We start from the raw sequence: 22,765 nt of genomic DNA, 5'->3' as shown, positions 1-22,765 counted from the left end.
ACAATGATCCTCTGCACAAACCAGCAGGCCTCTCTGAAATGCAGCAAGGACCAGATCCGGCTACCAATGAAGTAGAAGCTGCTGCTACATGCGATGACATTGGCAAAGACAATGGCGGGAATAAGAAAGCTCCTAAGACGCCAACAAAGGCGACTTCATCCACATGCATACCAAAAAAGGCTGAAAGAATCAAAGTCGAGCTACCCAGCGAACGAATCAATGGCGAAATTCAGATCATGAGGGATCATGCACTCATCGGCAGGTTCCTTAGACTTTGGCCTTCTGAAAAGGCCCTGAATGGCTGGATAGCTTCAAAATGGAAGCCTAAGGGACAAGTTACTTTGCAGCTTGGCCCCAAAGGCTTCTTCACGGCAATCTTTAACTGTCTGGAGGACAAATCACGAATATTTGAAGGAGGTCCGTACTTCTTTAATTCTTCTGGACTGTTCTTAAGAGAATGGAAAGAAAGATTCGATCCAGACAAGGAGGATTTCAGCTGGGCTCCTGTCTGGATACGAATGTATTCCCTTCCTGTAGAATACTGGAAGGAGGAAACTCTAAGGGACATAGGCAACAGCCTGGGGACCTTCATCAAAGCTTCTGAGGAAACTAAAACTCGCAAATACACTTCTTACGCCCGGATCTGTGTCCAAATGCACATCTCCAAAGATCTTGTAGATACGGTAAGTCTTTTTCATGACGACTTTGAGTGGATCCAATCTTTAGATTATGAGCACATTCCTTTTCGCTGCAGGAAGTGCCATGAGCATGGCCATCTCTTCAGGGATTGTCCCCTCAATCCTCAACCCAAACCCTCTGTCAATGATCCAAGCACAGACTCAGAAGGCTTCATCAAAATCCCTAATCGCCACCGTCATGCAAAGAAACCTACCCCTACTCCTGATAGATCCAAAAAGCTAAATTCCCAGAACAGATTTGCAATACTCACCCCTAGTGAACCTGCTGAAAATCCTCCAGCTTCATCCTTGGATAACGCTGAAACACCTTCTCCCTCCAGGATCCTCAAGCATCCTCCCACTTAAGCTGACTCTGTTCCTTCAAGCCCTCCCGTCTCCCCTGCTCATAAGACATCTGATCCAGAAAATGCAGCGCAACCTTCTTTAATGGATCTGGAAGCGGCTCTAATCCTCAGTACTCAGGACAATAATCTCAGGGAAGAACAAAACATGCCTTCAAAAATGGATGAAGATCCAGAGAGTATTAGCTTAGAAGGTTTAGATATTCTCAAGCTGGAGACAACCTGTAAACAAAAAGAGTATAACTCAATCCCTCCATGGGAAATTGAAAGGCTAGAAGGAGTTCTTAGCAAAGCGCATCACAACAAATGATTAGGAATACAAGCAGGAAGCCCTTGGGATGGAAATAAAATCCTGAAAGAAACAAAAAAAAGAGGGCGCAAAACGGACCTACAGAGGACCATCATACTAGGGGAACTGCTCATGGAATCAGAGAGATTTCCTAAGCTGACAAAGTACTACAAATCCCAACCCCACAGTTCCTCATGATGCTTCTCTCCTGGAATGTAAGAGGTTTGAACAGTGCGTCTAAACATAGAATGTTAAAAAATGTGATACAGCAAGAAAAGCCCTCTATAGTTTTTCTTCAAGAAACAAAAAGTAACAGTGCTACCTTAGAAAATATTCTGAGGAAGATCTGGGCGAGTTGCAGCTCTGTCACCGTGGATGCCTCAGGCACATCATGGGGACTACCGATCATCTAGAACCCACAACTTCTCAGTCTTTACGATTTCCACGCTTCTCATTTCTTCATCCAAGCCACTTTTCATCTCACAGGAACAGGTATTCATGGTCACCTTTCAAATGTCTACTTCTCGCAACAATTAAATCAGAAATTGGCGCTTCTGGATTCCCTCACGACTCTAAATTCTAACAGACAATTTCCACTATGGATTGGAGGGGGCGACTTCAACATCATCAGAGCCCTGGAAGAAAAAAGCAGCGGCAGAACGAAACTAGAAGGAGATAGTATTGGCTTTCGTAACTTTATTCAAAATAATCACCTCATGGATATTCACACATCAAATGGTGTCTATACTTGGTCCAATAAACGCAGTGGTTCTCAGCACATCGCCTCAAGACTGGATTGCTTTCTTATTTCGGACAATTCCATACACCTTGAAGGTGATTTTCAGGCCTCTATTGTGCCCCACGGAGGATCTGACCACTGGCCCATTCTGTTGCAATGGGCACGCCCAGGCACAAAAAGCAACAGACCCTTTCGATTTGAGGCGTTTTGGTTCACCAACACCAATTTCAAATCAGTGGTGAAGGAGGCATGGAAATCCTTCAAAACCTCTGAAGGTACCAAAATGTTCCAATTTCAACAGAAATTGAAAAGCCTCAAGCAGGTTCTTAAAAATTGGAATCATACCCAATTCGGCAATATATTTGAGCAGCGAAAAAAATTGGAGCAGCAAATGTGCACTTTACAATAGAAGATTATTATGGAGGGGCGAACAGGAGACAGAGCGCACCAGGAGCAGATCCTCTGGACTGAGATCGAGACACGCAGACAGTAGGAAGAAACTCTATGGCGGCAGAAATCTCGCATTCGTTGGCTAAAGGAGGGGGAGAAAAACACAAAGTTTTTTCACAGATCCGCAATCCAAAGGAGGATGCACAATAATATAGCTTTCATTAACAACAGGCAAGGGGGAAAATTAGAAAAGCATGAAGAAATAGAAAAGGAATTCCAAGAACACTTCCAGGAAATCCTTAAGGAACAACCAGAAAGCAGAGATCAGGCTATTAAAAAAATTACACAGCTCATCCCTAAAACAATTAAAGAAGACCACAACAAACAGTTGCTTCAACCTATCTCAATGAAAGAAGTGGAAGAGGCTATTGCTCAAATCAAAGATGGCAAAGCACCAGGTCCTGACGGGTTCACAACAAATTTTTTTCATGAATTTTGGGAGCTAATTATCACAGAAGTTTGGGAATTAGTGGAGGAATCACAGATAATGCATTGGATTCTCCCTTCGCTTAACTCCACCTTCTTAGCATTAATTCCCAAAGGGTTGAGTCAAACACACCTGACAAATACAGGCCTATTGCACTATGTAACGTCATCTACAAACTTATTTCCAAAGTCTTAGCCAACAAGATCAAACCCCTTCTCCCACTCCTAATCTCATAGGAGCAGACTGGCTATGTAGAGGGGCGACAAATAATGGACAGCGTAATCCTCTCAAATGAGGTGATTCATTCATTGAATCTTCTAAAAAAGCCAGGTATGATTCTGAAGCTTGATCTTTCAAAAGCATTTGATAAACTCAGCTGGTCTTATATACAACAGATGCTATTGGCGTTTGGATTTAATGCAACATGGACTAGATGGATTATGAACCTCATCTCTTCACCCAGCTTCTCAATCCTGCTCAATGGCTCTCCCTCCAAGCCCTTTCGCCCCTCTCGTGGAATCCGTCAAGGGGACCCCCTCTACCCTTTTCTTTTTGTTCTAATGGCTGAAGGCCTCAGCCGTTTGCTTCACTCAGCGATCTCTTCTCAAACCTTGAAAGGCATCTCTCTTCATGGTGTTCACCCATTGTCTCACCAACAGTTTGTTGATGACACCATGCTCTTTGGACACCCTTCATCTCACGAAGCCTCTGCCTTCAAAGATCTGCTTTCTCTCTTCTCTGAAGCCTCTGGCACCTCTATCAGTGCCACCAAATCCCAAATTTTCTTCTTTCATACTCCAGCCTCCACTAAAAGAAACATAGCAAGAATTTTGGGATAATCCATTGCAACGCTTCCCTCGAAATATCTGGGAGCTCCTCTCTTGGACTCAGCTATTAAAAATGCCTCCTGGAGAACCCTCATAGACAAGCTGGAATCTAGGCTCTCCTCATGGACTTTTCGCTCGCTCAACCTGGCCAGTAGACTTATCCTCATAAAATCCATTCTCCAGGCTATGCCCCTATATCTCTTTTCTGTCTTAGCTGCTCCAAAATGGGTTCTTAAAAGAATCCGCAATCTGCAGAGAAACTTTCTGTGGGGCTCCTCAGGTCTCAACAGGAAATGGGCATTGGTAAATTGGAATGAAGTCTGTCAACCAAAAGCAATCGGCGGGTTAGGATTGAGAGATGCCCTCCAAAGTAACAACATAATGGGAGCCCGAGTTTGGTGGAACTGGCTCTCCAAACCTCACACTCCCTGGGCTCGTCTTTGGCAAGCAAAATATGTACATGGATGCCAATGGAAAGATATTATTAGAATCTGCCCTACGACTCCTGGTTCCCTGATCTGGAATGTGGCCAAGCTCCACAGTGCCTTCATACAGGAACAAAGCTTCTGGGAAGTGCATTCGGGTACCTCAGCTCGATTTTGGGAGGATTCATGGCAGCAACTCCCAAAACTAGCATCTCTCTTTCACAAGCCAATGTGGCAGGCCCATATGCAGCATGTTGACCTCATCAACGTTCATCATTTCTGGCAACAACAAACTTCTCACGATTTTCATTGTTGGAAACCAGTAAGCACTTGGCAGGCCAACTGGCAAGGCGAATCCTATACATAGATAGAGCAGGAACTGAATCAAAGGAAAATTAAGCAATCTGATCAACAGGACAAGCTTCGCTGAGGTCACATGCGTAAAGGTATGTTCACAACGAAGGAAGCACATCACCTTCGCTATACTCCCACGCAAGCAAAAAAAGAAAAACTCTGGGACCAAGTATGGCAACCAGGTTTATGGCCCAAGGTCTCCACTTTCTTATGGCTGCTTGGCAAACAACGCATTCTCACATGGGACAAGTTGCAAAAACGAGGCTTCATAGGCCCTTCAAGATGTCCTAACTGTAATCTCAACGCAGAAACAGCTGTGCATCTAATGGATACTTGTCCTCTTGCCACTCTCCTATGGGAGAAAATTGATAACTGTGACAGAAGATCTGGCAGAAGACGAGGAGATATTGCAAAAACTATCAGAAACTGGCCAAGGCATCCCTTTCAAAGCTCTTTGTTAAACTCACTATGGAACCTCATCCCAGGCTTCGCTTATTGGATATTATGGAAAGAGAGAAACAATAGGGTCTTCAACAACTCCAGCAAGCCTTTCGACACTCTATGGCTTCTCCTCCAGCACAATCTCCGAGAGACTCTAGCATTAAGACATTGGCAACCAACGGACTTGCCAGAACTCCCTCAGGAACGCCTTATCTTAAATGCCTGGAACATGGACTTTTCCACTCCGGTCCAAATCAACCCCTGTTCCCCGTTCAGCTCTGCCTCTCCTCTATTCTGGTTTCCCCCTGCTCCCAATTCGTTCAAATTAAACTTTGATGGCGTGGCTAAGGGAAACCCAGGACCTGCTGGTTACGGAGGAGTCTTCAGAGATGAATTAGGCACAATCAGACACATTTATCACGGCAACATCGGCATCGACACCAACAATGCAGTGGAGCTGGAAGGAATCTGGAAAGGCATCTGCATAGCAGAGCAAGAAAACATGTATCCTCTTGAGGTTGAAGGAGACTCCCTCATAATAATAGAAGCGGTCATCAGAATCCAGGCAGGCTCCTCAGCTTCCAAAACAGCCACAAGTTGGAGATTACTAAGCAGATTGGAACAGATGGAGGAAAGACTGAGGATGCCCCGAAGCATCATTTTCAGGCACGTAAGACGCACAGCCAACAAAGTGGCAGACAGAATGGCCAACCAGGGGGTCAGTCAGCAGACTCACAACTTCTCAGGCCCTTTCAGTGATATAAATGATGAACAGCTCCAGAAGGAATGCATCGCTCTGGCGCAACAGGACTTTTCAATCCAGGCACAGAGGCGCTGATCGGAAAGCTTGCAGGATATGGTCGAAAATGTCAGGCAAAGGGTTACATACAGGGGCCATGGCAATGGCTAGGAACGGGCCACGCAAGTCAACGAAGGTCGTCCTCTTCTGTTCACTCAGGCCCACCTCTGAGCTGGAGAACGCCCTCTACTGGCAGCGTAATGTTGGTAAGGAGGACAGACTGAAACATTTCCTTTCACTGAATGGACAGTGCAAGCGTCAGGAGCACACAGGTTTTAGCCACGACATGCGCAAACCGGATTGTCATTTCCAAACGCATTCTGATCCAACGCACCTCTGTCATGATTATCCAACGCATCTCTGTCATATGCGTATGCGTATTGACTTGAACTTTCCAGGCTGCGGCCTGTTGTAAAATACTTTGTTTTTTCTTTTAATATAGATTCAGTCCAATTTAGAATATATATATATATATATATATATATATCCAAATTTTCATGGTTAGCAAATTAATGTAAAACTTTCTCCATATTTATTTAAGAGAAAATTGAAAATAAACAAATGAGTAAAGCAAACACTTAACTAAAATCTTCAAGATGGAAAGTGATTTAGGAGGAGGTTTGTCCACCTAATAGTAGTCTTAGTTTCACATCAACTTCATACTCTATAGCTGGCCAAACTCTAACAAGGTTCTGAGACGATAAGGGGAAATTGTCAATAATACATAGAAAAATATGTTGGGTGAAGGTAACAAGAGAAAAAACATCAAAGAACTCTTTGTGTTGAGCATAGGGTCTCAACTAGTCATAGATGTCTTTGAGCTATGGGTTCACTACCCTATAGTTCCCTCAGTAATTTCCTTGCCATTTCTTATCATACTGGCCCAATATGCTTCAATTCATGATCCCCACTACTCAAATAACTTCCAAAGATTTTTGATGAGTAATAGCCACGCAAAATTCATTTTTAGAGAGCCTAAAACACACCAACAATTCTTAAGTAATCATTCCACTAAATAGTAATGACATTTTACTCATGATTTTAATTACTTATGGAATCATATGTCTCTTCTCCTATGGATATCTACTCCCTTCCATATTTATCCATAATATATGGAATTTGTTGTTGTAGAGTCCCATATTTACTTCTTTGTAATAGGAAATCCATGGAACAATTACCAAATCTAAATAATGTACCCAACCTATTCCTTTAATTAAATTCTAAAGCAATATAGTCCCTACCAACCCAACTTTCATATTTGTGAGGGAAACTAACCCAATTACAATGTCTTTCAAAATCATTTATTTCTTGGGTAGAGAGAAAAAGGCTCAAATTAAAATTAAAATTTTATTGCAATGATTTGGAAAGATAACTCTTGCAATTCCCTCATCTTTCTCTCACTAGTGTTATCATAGCCTATATCAGTGCTTCCATGTTCCTAGTTGACATGTTCCTAGTTGACATCTTCCCAATTGATAGTGTCAACATATTTATTAGTCAAATATTTATATTACATATACATCATTCTTGGATTCATCCAACATTTAAGTTGCAAATAGTAACATCCATCTGGACATAGTAAATACACTGCCATCAACAAACTTCTTTACAATTAATTTACAAAATAATTCTAGGTCAAGAGAGGGATGTTGCCAAAGAAGCAAAGGAGCTAATATCAAGCCATGAAATCCCTCCCATTTACATGATGGTGGCAAATAAGGTGAGGTTCCTGCAAGCGTAAACCAACCCTTCTACACTACACCCACATGATATTATGTGTGTGCTAATAAGAGAGGTCTCTTCATTCATGATACTCAAAGAACTCAGAACACATGCTAGCAAATATAAATAATGAAAATAGCTGCCACTACCTAAATTCTTTCTATTCTAATAGTCACTACTCTCATAAAAACAAGATTCATTCATTTTCCTATCTACCACAATATGCTACTATGACATGATGTGTCTATTTTTTGACATTTTAATATAATAGAAAATGTTACATGCAAGAGGGAAAAGCAAAGAGATTGTTTAATTAAACTCAACTTCAATTCTACACTTTCACATTGAAAGAATTTCACAATAAATAACCCAAAGAAACATATCAATCTCAAATTGTTCAAAATAACCTTAAAGAAGTTTAGAATATGTTTTAAACAATATGTGAAAGTATATTCATATTTAAAATAATAATCTTACCTTATTTATCTGAATATACTTTTAAATAAAATAGATAAACTTGAAAAACTTCAAACACGATGAAAGAAAATGTCTAATTCAGTAGAAGTTCAATACCAACTAACTTTGTTCTGTTATAATTCTCTAACATTTACTCCACTTCCATATCTACGCATTGTTAGCACTGTTTCCACCTCCTTATTATCCAAATAACCTCTCCCTCCAAAGAACTTCCACAGCCTTGTTACTTGAGAAACCTACACAGAAATAAATCTTTCAAAATGTCATTTCATAACACCCAACCATGTCATTTGATAACACCTAACTATATCACAATTTATCTTAATTTTATCATAACAACTAAATAAATCACAATTATGATCTTTAACTTATAAGTAAGGAATTCATTACTTTAAACCATTCAAAATGTCATTTCATAACACCCAACTATGTTATTTGATAACGCCTAACTATATCAGAATTTATCTTAATTTTATTATAACAACTAAATAAATCACAATTATGATCTTCAACTTATAATTAAGGAATTAGTTACTTTTATTGCTATACCATTTCCATTACTAAAACATTTTTTTATCAATAAATAAAATAAATATCATTAGAAACACAATAAAAACTACTTACTGAATATAACTTACCGCTGAAAAAAATACAAAACTGAATTTTACCACATCTGAACCAAAGAATATTAATAATAATACAGTGGTTGAGATGCACTTGAGCTTCATTCAACTATAAATAAAATAGAATAGGTTAACACATTATTACAAATATAGTAAAACCACAATAAATAACAATACCAATAGCAAACTGTCCAATGTGAAACGGCTAGGAGGGGAGGCTCCACTATCATGCTCTTTAGCAGAAATAAAATCAATACCTTTCGACATTTGATGGGATCGAATTTCTGGAAAGTCTGGTCACCTCCCAATTTCAACAACACGTTTTCCTGCAGTGACGAGTATTTCTGCTCTAGATTCTGCTCCTTTCAAATTCTCCAGTTTTGCTAAAAACTGCCTGTACTTTTCTTGCTCCCTGGCCCTGCGCTTTGGTATTCTGATTACCATGGTTTGGAGGGCAAGAGTTGTCTCAAGCAACCAGTGTATCAAGGCTATTCCTTTATCATCTAAATTATGTAGAAACGCATTTACTGTCCGAACATTAAATAGAGGAGCATCTAGACATGATGGGTTGGGATCTCTCCTGAATTCCTGCATTGAATAGCAAATAAAAAAACCAATCAATGTCCCAACACTATTTTGCACAAATAAACTAGCTATGAATATCAGAAAGCAATACAAAAGTAATTTAAAGAAAATTGTAAATGTTAAACATTAGGTAGTTAGTTTATTGATTTTACATCTGGTTAATGAGATATTATTTTATTCTTCTACCACTAACAAAAGATATGCCAAGAGATAAAGATGAAGTATCAATTGATTTATTAACTTTAAATCTTGAATATTACCATATTGTTTTTCACCCCAAAAAAACTCTAAAATTTTAGTTTGAGGATTATAAAATATATAGTCTAAAATTGTATATAATGAGTAGCTTTGTAAGAAAGTGATGTAAAAAAGTGTTAGAAGAATTTTACGGGGCAGAGGAGAGGAGTCTCTGATTGCTGCAAAGTCAATTGGCTCAGAAATAGGTTGTGGATTGGATATCGAAACCACACAGAGACTTAATTAAAACATAAGTTTTACGCACAAACAGAGTAAAACAAAAAAGTTATGGTAAATCTACTTGTGAAGGATTAATGCGTCCTTAGAAATAGGTTGCGGAGTGGATATCCAACCACACAGGGACTTAATTAAAACATAAATTTTACGCACAACATAACAGAGTAAAAGAAAGGAGGCCCCTAGAAATAGGTTGCGGAGTGGATATCGCAACCACACACAAACTTAATTAAAACATAAATTTTAAGCACAACAAGATAGAGTAAAACAAAGGAAGTTGTTAGACTTAATTAAAACATAAATTTTAAACCCAGCAAAACAGAGTAAAACAAAGGAGGTTGCCGTTAATCTACTTGTGAAGGATTAATGCCATAAAGAAACTAGCCACACTTTATATTATACGTCAAAACATAAAGAAATTACATTCCTGTGATAAATGGAAGCTGCAGCTTAAAGTGAAAAACACAACAAACTTACTGATATTTATGCATAAGTGGGTTTGGGGAGTAAATTTCTGTAAAACTCCCTAAAACTAATTTTCACAGCCCACCAATATTTCCTCCACGAGTTTCTCCTTGCCCAACATTACAGATGACATTTACTTCCATATTTATCTCAACATACAAATTTAACATTAATGCATGACAAAGAAAATAATTAATGTGCAGCATGGACAAATTTATCAGTTTCTCCTCACTACCACACAAACTCTCGCTCTCCAACTTGCCCAACATTACAGGTGACTTTTACATCCATATTTATCTCAACATACAAATTTAACATTAATGCATGACAAAGAAAATAATTAATGTGCAGCATGGACGAATTTACTAGTTTCTCTTCACTACCACATAGACTCTCGCTCTCCAACTTGCCCAACATTACAGATGACTTTTACATCCATATTTATCTCAACATACAAATTTAACATTAATGCATGACAGAGAAAATAATTAATGTGCAGCATGGACGAATTTACATAGTAAATGAATTTCTGAACTTGCAGGTGTTGTGAAGTGTGGGTAAAATTTGTGGAGTGAATGCTTGCCCATATTTATTTACCAAAATACGTTAAATGCCTTAACTTCTGTGATGTGTTGCAGAATGGTCCGCAATGTACTTCTACTCTGACTTCAGTCCTTTAGCCTACAAACAAAATTGCAATGGTGTAGTGGTTGACTGGGCAAGCATGGTGTTTCTCAGTTTGTTTAAGGCGATGGTTGGGATTATTATTTCCAACACCCAACCTTAATCACAACTGCCACCATTCACAATTCTATGAGATAAACAAAACTTTCGCGTGCTAATGACTTTGTGAAAATATCAGCAAACTGTCTCTGAGATAAACAAAACTTTCACGTGCCAATGACTTTGTGAAAATATCAGCAAACTGTTCGTGTGACCTACAGTGTTGCAACACAATTTCACCATTGTTAATCAACTCTCTGATAAAATGATATTTAGCATCAACGTACTCTTGCAAAAAAACAAATTATTTGAGAATGCAATTGCAGATGTGTTGTTGCAGAAAATAGTTGTCGTTCCCTCTTGGTCATGGCGAAGATCCCTCAACATCCTTCTCATCCAAACTGCCTGACATGCTGTTGTTGTTGCGGCGACATATTCAGCTTCTGTTGTTGACACTGAAACTATTGGTTGCTTCTTGGATGCCCATGAGATGGTTCTAGAACCCAAATGAAAAACATATCCTGACATGCTCTTTCTGTCATCAACACTTCCTGCCCAATCGTTGTCAGTGTAACAAACCAGCCTGAAATCATATGTTGCAGCGTACAAAACGCCATATTGTTTTGTCCCATTGACATACCTTAGAATCATTTTCATTGCTTGCCAATGTGTTTCCTTGGGTGTCTCCATGAACCTCAACACCAAACTCACTATATACATTATATCTGGCCTAGTGACAGTCAAATACATCAAGCTGCCTATCATACTTTTTTATAATGTCGAATTGATATTGTTGCTACAATCTTCTTTTCTCAACTTCAACCCCATAGTAGTTGGAGCTGGTGCGGGCTTGTTGTTCTACATCTTAAACCTCTCCAAAATGTCTGCTACATACATCGCTCTCTTTGATGTAGAGGGTAGGCTCTCTGTCACATTTGTTGAAACCATTGTCCAACATGTAGGCATCTATCCTGTTGTACCATGCATGCGGTGCTTGTTTCATCCCATAAAGAGATTTCCTCAACCGATACACTTTGGCTTCTTTGTCTTCTACCTTATAACTAGGCGGTTGCACAACATATACTTCCTCTTCAGCACTCCATTCAAGAACACTGGTTTTACATCCATTTGATACACTTTCCATTTATGTTGCATGGACATCGCCACAACTACACGCACTGTCTCCATCCTCGTGACTGGCGCAAACATCTCCCCATAATCTCTTCCATGCTACTGCTTGTATCCTTTGACAACTAGCCTTGCTTTGTGCCTTTCAATCTTACCGTTGACATTGCTCTTGGGCTTATAGGCCCACTTTACTCCAATGACTTATTTTCCTTGTAAAAGGTTCACTAACTCTCATGTGTCATTCTTTTCTATTGCTCCTATTTCTTTCTCCATTGCCGCAACCCATTTTTCTTCTTTGACTACATCTTCAAAGTAGATTGGGTCATCTACATGACAAAAAAAAGCAAATAATGAATTTAGACTAGCGCTGCTATCAACCTCATCTTGCTCATAACTTTCCTTTAAATTTCTGAATTTTGGTCTTCTTTTGCTTGTTGAAGATGGGCTTGACATGTCACTTGGTGTTGCGCTTTGCAGCGTGCTTGAAGAAGCACTTGTTTGACTATGTGACGTTGTCCTATTATCTGTTGATGGTGTTACTTGCCGCCTTCTTTGTTGCACTTGAATAGGAGTAGAGGGAGTCACTATTGAGGAATTGTTTACTGCTACCAATTCCTCTTTGTCCTCATGTGGTATACATGCTTTCACATTGATTGTCTTCTCTAAACTTCCATCCCATGCTTCCTCTTCTATGAACTGCACATCTCTGCTGATTATGACCTTCTTGGTTAATGGATTGTAGAGTTTGTATGCCTTAAATTCATCATTGTATTCAACAAATATATATTTCTCCCCCTTGATGTCCAACTTCTTCCTCAACTCGTCCAGGACATGTGCATATGCCACACAACCAAAAACTCTCATGTCAGTGACACTATGCTTTCTTCCACTCCATTCCTCTTCGGGAATTATGTTCTAGATGCTTTGGGTTGGACATCTATTCAAGATATATGCTACAGAAGTGACAACTTCAGCCCAATAATCATTTGGCAAATGCTTTGCCTTCAACATACTCCTTGCCATTTCCATAATGGTCATATTCTTCCTTTCTGGCACACCATTTTGCTGAGGTCTATACCTTGTTCTAAATTGCTTGTAAATTCCATGCTCCCGGCAAAAACGAAGGAATTCATTTGAGATGTATTCGCCACCTCTGTCATTCCTGAGCACTTGGATGTAGTTTCCACTTTGCATCTCAACAAGAGATCTATATTGGCGAAAGAGCTAAAACATTTCACTTTTTTGTTTGAGGAGATAGACCCATGTCATCCTTGTTTAGTCATTTATGAAGGTCAATACATAATAGCTGCCACCAATTGATGGTGTCTGCATTGGTCTACATAAATCTGAGTGAACAATCTCCAAAGGTGCCTTTTCCCTTACTGACTTTCCTACTGGAAATGTCTCTCTATGTTTCTTGCCCAAGATACATCATTCACATAAGTTGTCACACTTTTCTATGAATGGCAATCCTTTCACCATGTCTTTCCTATGCAACAAATTCAACCCTCCAAAGTTGAGATGTCCAAATCTCAAATGCCATAACCAATTTTCATCATGGATCTCTACTTGATAGTTCACTTGTGTGATAGCTACATCTTTTCTTCCATCCTTTTGTGAGTTCAACGATAATTGTGCATCTGCACCTTCTTCTTTCAAATATGATCTTATCTTTAGGGGAAATATTCTATTATTTGTCATCTGAACCTTCGCAATCTGTTGTCTCCTTGGAGGCCTATCCAAAATTGTGCATACATCATTCTTGAAAAAAACATTGTAGCTCTTTTGCATGAGTTGTCTAATGCTTATGAGGTTATGCTTCAGACCGGGACAAAGTAAACATTTGAGATGTACTTCTTCTCCCCCTTCTTTGTTAGGAAATTAACTCTTCCTTTTCCCATGACAGAGGCTTTGCTATCTGTCCCTAATGTCACTTCAGATTTCACACTTTCATCTAGATTGGAAAACACTTTTATGTTCCCTGATGTGTGGTTTTTACACCCTGAATCTAGATACCATATATCACTTTGTTTTTATTGTGCTACATTACAAGCTAGAAACATGCTATCATGGTTCTGATTTTCTTTTGTGAAATTTACACTTGGTTTGTTACTAATGTCATATTGCTTCTTTCTACATTCATTTGCATAATGACCATACTTCTTACAGTAATGACATTGAATTTGAGATTTATCATACCTCTTACATGTGCTTGATTTTGGTTTGGGCCTTGACTTGGATTTTGATCGTTGCCCCTTCCACTTGAGGTTGAAGGGTTGCTTCTTCCACCTCTGTGTGGGTTTTTTCCTCTTCCTCTAGCATATGATATTTCTCTGCCTCGAGCTTGACCAAAGGAAACTTGTGCCTTGAAGGCATGCTCCAATGAGGAGCTTGTTGCTATATTCAGTCTATGTTCATGAGAAATCAGTGATGCATGAAGCTCATCCACTGAGAACTATGAGAGATCCTTTGTCTCTTCTATGGCCACAACAATGGCATCAAACCTTGTTGGCAAACTTCTCAAAACTTTCTCAACTATTCTCCTTTCTTCAATTGTCTCACCATGAGACCTAATTTGAGAAACCAACCCAATTACATGTGTAAAAAATGAGTCTACATTTTTAGACTCTTTCATACAAAGTGTTTCAAAATCTCTTCTCAACATTTGCAGTTTTGTTGTCTTGACTTTTTCCATTCCTTGGTAGGTTTTCTCGAGGGTGTCCCATGCTTGCTTGGACTTGTCGCTCCTACAACCCTTAGGAAAATACTTTCATGAACTGCTTGGAAAATATAGAACAAGGCTTTTGAATCCTTCTTCCTATTGTCCTTTAACAAATCTCTCTCTGCTTGAGACAAGGCATTGTATGCTGTTGCATCTTCTTGTTCTAGAAAACCATTTTCCACCAAATCCCAAATGTCTTGAGAAGAAAATAGGGTCTTCATTATTATAGCCCAATAATCATTATTTTTCCCATTAAATTGAAGTATTTGAGGATTAGTCAATCTTGTGTTTAATGTTGCCATTTCTGAGTGTAAAAAAAACTTTCTACCTTCTGGTAAATATGCTAAAAAAACCAATATGCCCTCAAAACATAAATTTTAAGCCATAACCCAACTAGCCACAATTTATATTATATGTCAAAACATAAAGAAATTATATTGGATAAACCTATGTAAAACTAACTGATTTTCACATGCCCACCAATATTTCCTCCATGATTTTCTCCTCACTACCTCACAAACTCGCTCTATCTCAACATACAAATTTGACATTAAAGCATGACAGAGAAAATAATTAATGTGCAGCATGGGTGAATTTACATAGTAAATGAATTTCTGAACTTGTAGGTGTTGTGAAATGCAGACAGTGGCGGGGTGAATGCTTGCCCAAATCTATTTACCAAAATACATTAAATGTCTCAACCTCTATGATGTGATGGGAATGGTCCTCAGTGTACTTCCACTCTGACTTCCGTGGTTAATTGGGAAAGCATGGTGTTCGTCACTTTATTTAAGACAATGGTTGGAATTATTATTTCATAAAAAACATTTTTACTCCAAAAACCCTTGTTTTCTAAACTTTTATTTATCTATACTTTATAGATCAATGACAGAATGAGATTAAGATTTTCTTTGTTAATTGGAAGCTATTTTATTCTCATCCAACCTCACAAATAAGAGGTAAAGATGAAGCATCATTTGAAACACAAAACATAAATACTCACATTTTATTTCGGAACCGTTTCGAAAAAACATTTTACTATAAGACCTTTGTTTTCTAAATCCTAATTTTCTACTCTAAACAGATCAATGACGGAATGACATTAAGAGTTTCAAAGATTTTCTTACCAGACAAAGCACGTGCCTTAGATGGAGACGCTCAAGATGAGGAAGGCATTGGAGCAGGCTTGGAATGGGAATACCGACATCTTTTTCCCTTTTAAGGCAGCAGGCATTATAGATAGAGAACTCCTTCAAGGATGTGAAGGTCCCCATTATTTCAACAAATCTCTCCTCACTTAGACCAAGTGCTCTCTCTGTCGCCCAAACCATTGACAATTCAATCAGATTGCTTCCGCCCTGCATTTCGAGGCACCAAACCGCGGAAGAAAGCTCCTGAAACAGCAGCCCATTCACTCTCAAGTCCTTGACATAGTAATATTTTGTGGAAATTAACTCCAGAGATATGAGGCTCGGACAGTTTATATAAAGCTGGGGCCGCAGCCTGTGAACCGAAATGCATAAAGTTGTAATCTTGCAAGCGGAAATATTGATAGTCCGCGGTCCAAAGTAATTTAATATGCAAAGATTTTCGAGTTGAGGACAAAGGGAAACGAGGCGATCTAAAGAGTCACCCTTGAATTTTACATTCCGTAATTCGCAGGTGATGAGATGCTGGAATCCGTCAAAACTGGGTGGAATACTGGAGATAATGCAGTTGGAGAGTTCGAGCCTGGTTAGAGTATTGCAACAGAAAAGGGTGGGAGGCAGTATTCTCTCTTGAGGGAAATTGCGGAGAGAGAGGTGTTGGATATTCTTTGAGGCCACCAGTTGTATCCATTTCCATACATTTTCACAGCTAAATCGCCAGAGAAGAGATTTCGAGTAAGTAGACAGATCCAAGGTTTCTAAATCAGAGGAGTGTGAAAGCAAAATGTCAGAGATTACATTCTCCACTTTTGTGATGGATAATGGATCAGGGTGTCGTTTAACCATAAACAAATCAGGGGCGATGATAAGTTTTGGAAGTTGGGTATGGAGATATCTCCATCTTTTAGAAAGAATGCACGATCTCACAGCTTCTTTAATGGGCAGTTCGGAAAGAATGGAGCAAAGTAAATCATCTGGAAGTTTGGTGAATAAATCTAAATCAATGCCCATGCTGCGGAAACTTACCAACTTAATGGTTCTTCTCTGGTTCTGGGTGTCCTGTGCCAAAATGTGGCTGATCTTGTTCCGGGGTGTCCTGTGCCAAAAGGTGGCCTTCTCCAGATTCTAAACTCCGTTTACCTGTTTAGCAGGCTTGTGGGTGGTTACCTCACGCTCAAGAGTACACTGTCACCTGCTAGATCAAAAAACACCTCAAGTGGTAGGGTTACCGATTTGCACCTGAAGTGGTAGGTTTACCAATTTGTTTGATTAAAAACATATGGTTTCTCTCTTTTATCGCAATGACTCCCTTGATTAGTTATAAGTAGGGTATGGTTTGTTATTATTGGATATTAAAAGTAATTTAAATTTATTTTAATTTTGGATTTGTTAAATGTAGGGAGGGATCAAATATTTTTTCATTTTAAAAGAGATTTATATTTCATTAGATTTGATTCCTTGTTTTTTAGATCCAAAATTTTAGGTGTTTCTTAGATCCAGAATTAAGATGGATCTAGGCTAATTTAACTATTAATAATTGATTATGGCCTAGTTTAACTTATAGACTAAATAACATTTTTCATCTAAATGCATGAAAATCTGGCAATACAATTTCAAGATCTAATACATTTTTCAATGAATAAATGGATTCAGCACCACGAAAAACCCTTGAAGCACTAGAATTACGCACATTAAACAATTTAAACTCAAATTTTTTAAAATCTTTGTAAGATTTTGGTTAAAATTGACAAGAGAAAATGTCGCTATAAAGGTCATTTAGTGTATAATTTACTCTTCGCCATTATAATTATTTACTTATTTTATTTTATTTTATAAAAATTTTATGTAATTTAACTAGTCCAAATGTTTTAAATAATAATTTTGTTTTAATTGTATTTTATTATTATTACTACTACTATTATTATTATTATTATTATTATTATGTAATTTGACCAAGTCAAATGTTTACATTACATAACATAATATAACCTTAAAATATACTTTCCATATTGAGCTTGATCTCCTCAATACAATACAATTATTTGGAAGTGTCAAGTTTAGTTCTAGAGGCACATTTGGTTAGTTGTGATAGGAGTCGTCTATGGAGGTTGAGGAATTGCCCGGAAGGCCAAAAGTCGCTAAAATCCGGGAAACTTTTTTCAAAAAATCTTGTAGATGGAGTGTTTGAATCATGTCTTTTACGGTGGAAATGGATTCAACAACACCAAAAACATCTAAGGCACCTAAAATTATGAATTTTAACAGCTTTTACTTGGATTTACAAAAATCCCTATGGGATTTTCTCAAAATATGGCTGGAATTTTGATAACTTTGGGGGCAAAAAAGTATAATTTTTAGACTACAAGGTTGTGATAAGGTTTTGATGTGGTCAAGTTTAGTTTGAGAGACACATTTGGTTAGTTGTGAATCATGATAAGGTTGAACCACAACTCACTAACACAAGTTATGGCTATATCCGCCTTGTTGGCTCTTAGAAAACTTAGATCTAGTCTTAGTGTTATAACGGTATCCTGTAGGTTGGGCCTTGCCCAAATTATGCCAATGAGTTACTTTCTCATCATGGTTTAAAAAGTAAATTTATAAAAACTAAAATATTTAAATATTAAGAGTCATTTTTTTAGCACTATTGGATTTGAGGGTTTTGTTTTATAAATTAGCAAAAGTTGAAAACTTTAGTCAAAAAGAGACACCAGAAAAACATTCAATCCATGTTAATAGTTAGTATAGTATGGGCCAATATTGCGGCTTATCAAAACCACATACCAAAAATATCATAACCCTATTCCAAAATAGATATGCTTATTGACATAATAAAATTAAGTTATAAGAAAAACATTTAAATTAATAAAAACCATTATTTGAAAAGAGGAAGAAAAGGATTTTAGCAATGACAACTAAGTCATGGAGTTTTAGAAGATAAGTTAGACCCGTAAATCATGGACACAAGTTACTAAGACACTAAAAAACAAAAAAAAAATTATAAAATTAAGTTAAAAAAATCTTATAAAATAATAAAAGACTGCCTAGTCTAATAATTTATAGATGAAATGAATTTTTTCAGAATATGTTTTTTCCAAACCTAATTCCCCTAGCCCTAACCGTGATTCTTAGGAACCCTCCCCATCCCCTTCTTGTAATCCTCTTATGTTTTCCTTGCATTTCTTATTCAATTTATTCTTATCCTTTCCTTCCCTTAACCACCTCCCCCGCTCCCCCGCTTTTTCTTTAGTCATTCTCCTAATCGAAGTTTTTATAATTTAAATTCTACGTAGATTTTTGTATAATCTTCTTATTTTAATTTATGTCTATCTCTTATCTATTTTCTAATCTTATAATAACTTAATTTATTATATATTAATATTAATAAAAAAAAGTATTTATTTCAATGTGGCCTTTTTTTTAATTTATTAAATCTTTATAGTTTTATTGAATCTAATCACTCTAATATTAAATCAAGTAGTTTTTTGAAAGCTTTTCAGTTTATTTTCTGATATAATTTTTCTGAAATTTGTTGAGGATTCTTTGAAATCACAAGTTTGATGGATGAACTCTTCACCATCGAAGTTGCCTCAAGGTTTTTGAGATTGTTGAATCCATATATACAACAACAAAAAAATCAGTTTAAACAACACAAATCAAAATTTGACCATAAATTTTTTTCACCTAAAAATATACCTGAAACATTGAAAAATCACACTTTAAACTACTCCATCTTAAATAAAGTTTAAGAATCTAACCCTATCTCTTTAAATTTAATTCCAAATTTCATTTATTTAATATTAAATTTAAATTTCATTAATTTAATATATTAATGGAAAATTGACCCAAATATTTTATTAATTTAATGACCAATAACCTATCGAATTTAATATGATGTCATTTTTTTTTACCAATAACCTTTCCAATTTAATATGATGTCCTTTTTTTACCAATAATCTTTCCAATTTAATATAATTCTTTTTACCAATAATCTTTCCAATTTAATCTAATTCTAACCTAATATATTATGTATGATATATTTTATTCTATTAATCTAATTATATAATTTAACATTATTCTAGTTAGTATCGGAATTTTAATAAATCAATCTTTATCTCTTCTTTGTATTAAATTCATTTTTACCAATATTTTAATTCTCATTAAAATATATGGTTCGAATTAACTCAAAACTATCTAGTTTCAATTCCGTAATTTAATAAAAATATTATTATTATCTTTCACCAAAATATATTTTACTATTTTTAATACATTGTTTCATTGTATTTTTAAATTCTAATTTCTTTTTGATTTGGAGTATTTTTTAATTATGATTTTTTCAAAATTTTGTGGTCAAATCTTAATTTTTGTTGTTTAAATTAGTATTTTAACTATATATAAATTCAACATTTTAAAAAACCCATGAGCCACTTCCATTATGTAGAGTTCCAGTCAAACTAATGATTTCAGCGAATCCCTATTAGATTCTAGAGAAATTTGATAAAAATAAACCAAAATAATTTTCCAAACATTGCACTTATAAACTACTCCTTTTAATTTTAATTAATTTAATAATTAATTAATTTTATTCTTTAAATAATTTATTCTTTAACTAATTTGTTTTCTTAATTAATTAATTCTCTTTTATTCACGATAATGTAATTCTAACTTTTCAATATTAATAATTCTTCAACTTTCTCATTTCTTCACACTCTAGTCATTTCAGTACTATCAATCTAAGATTTCAGCGAATCCCTATTAGATTCTAGAGAAATTTGATAAAAAATAAACCAAAATAATTTTCCAAACATTATACTTATAAACTATTCTTTTTAATTTTAATTAATTTAATAATTAATTAATTTTATTCTTTAAATAATTTGTTTCCTTAATTAATTAATTCTCTTTTATTCACGGTAATGTAATTCTAACTTTTCAATATTAATAATTCTTCAACTTTCTCATTTCTTCACACTCTAGTCATTTCAGTACTATCAATCTAAGATTTTTGTCGCCAAACTCGGTGAACTGTTTGCACTAAACATTGGAAAAGTCAAGGACATGACAGGGTTTTCCAAACGAAGCTTTCAACATCACCATATTATTAACGAGGAAAATAATAATAATAATAATAATAATAATAATAATAATAATAATAATTTTTCATCAGTTAAGTTTAGCATCAAATTAGTATATGACATTTTTTCATTTATAAAACTAACAGAGACTTATTTTAAATACGGGTTTAACATGAGCCCATAGAGAGATCAAATTTCATTAGGTCCAAACTTATTTTAAAATGTTGTTTAAATTGTATTTTTGAATGTTATATAGATTACACGTGTATTGAGCCATTTTATCATTTGTAATGAGTTAGTTTATCAACACACATTATTTTTTTTTAATATTAATATATCTTTAAATATATGTCAATATTAATTGATATTAAAATATTTACTCATATTTTATTCTATTTAACATTAAAATATTTTTTTTTTAAATATTTTTCTATATATAGCTATATATAGGAAGTTGATATCACGTTTAAAATATGGACAACTAATTAAATATGATTAGCATTTTTTCCTCCTTTTAATATAGCCTACATTGCTCTAGAGAATATTTTATTTTTATTTTAACAGGGATGGACGCAATTTTTCCTCCTTTTAATATAGCCTACATTGCTTTAGAGAATATTTTATTTTTATTTTAACAGGGATGGACATACTTACACATAGCCTTCACGCTAGGTTGTAGAATGAGTCTCTCGGAAGAGATTAATCGTCACCCAACAATTTGACTATTACGTAAAATGAGTAATGTCCCCATTTTAATGAAGTCATAATTATTTTGACAATTCATAAAAAAATATGAGTTATTATTGAATATTAATATTGTTGGACACCTAATCCTAAATGGGTTAGTGTGGAAGCCGAATAGACTAAGCAGTCCAAGAGACCTTGGGATATGAAACCCAAGAGTCACATAATGTACTATAAATGTATATCTCATGTTAATAAAAAAATGAATTGCATGTTTTATCTTTCATATCTCTTGCTGTCCATGTGAGTTTAACATGGTATCAGAGCGGGCGATCTCCTGCCCTGTGAGCCACCTGTTTCTGTGGCCTTTGTAAACCAATGCTCTCCTCTTGATTATACTTTCCTGAGCATTTCTTAAAATAGAAGTTGTTACCTCTATCAGCGCTGCCATTCTTCTGATGTTAGCAGTCCTGGCCCTCTGTCATATTCTTTTCCAGCGCTGTACGTTAAAATCCCTCTGCCATATTCTTTTCCAGCGCTGTACGTTAAAAGCCCTCTGCCATATTCTTTTCCAGCGTTGTACGTTAAAATTTTTTGTGAATAGCCTGACATGGTATTTGCGCTGTCTGTGTGAATAGCCTGACATGCTGCCTCTGCCGTATAACGCATCTGTCCAAGCCGTTTTGAGATGTCTGTCTTCCATATTCTATTTATGAGACATGCGTTCTCTGTCCATGTACGCTCCATTTAAAAGCGCTGCACCACCTGCGATGTACCTTTATTCCCTGACACGATATCTCTGCACTGGACATGGTATTAAGGTGATGCGCATGGTAATAATTGAACGCTGGTGAAGAAAATTACAGGTTTCGAATCGACAACCTTCTTTTTGATCTTTGTCTCTGTGCTAATCGGATTGGCGGTGGTGAGGACTGCTCCAATGGAGAGAATATTGAAGTAAATGCAAGGAAGGGCGATGGAATTGGGGAGATCATGAGCAGTTTGCCTTTTCAAAACCGAGGACATGTGGCCTGGCAGCGAGGGCTCTCACACTGTGGCAGAAGGCTGGATAAGCCCTCACATTGTGGCAAAAGGCTAGATAAGTGCATGATATGCCACTAGAGGCTTTGATGAAGCTCTTTCGAAAAC

General features: G+C 36.5%; 1 protein-coding gene across 1 annotated transcript; it reads right to left on the bottom strand.

The window, feature by feature from the left end:
- Positions 1-8,909: 8,909 nt before the first annotated feature.
- Positions 8,910-16,868, bottom strand: LOC149144731 (F-box/FBD/LRR-repeat protein At1g13570-like). Its single transcript, XM_089452254.1, has 2 exons — positions 15,837-16,868; positions 8,910-9,200 (listed from the first exon to the last, which is right to left on the bottom strand). The coding sequence occupies exons 1-2, from the start codon at positions 16,866-16,868 to the stop codon at positions 8,910-8,912; spliced, it is 1,323 nt and encodes a 440-aa protein (XP_089308380.1).
- Between the last annotated feature and the right edge of the window lie 5,897 nt (positions 16,869-22,765).

The sequence above is a fragment of the Pinus tabuliformis genome, chromosome X, assembly GCF_031772625.1.
Source record: "Pinus tabuliformis cultivar Carrire ecotype Pingquan chromosome X, CPIR1, whole genome shotgun sequence".
NCBI lineage: Eukaryota > Viridiplantae > Streptophyta > Pinopsida > Pinales > Pinaceae > Pinus > Pinus tabuliformis.
Note: the sequence above shows the minus strand (reverse complement) of the source record. Positions and strands in the feature narration are given on the sequence as shown.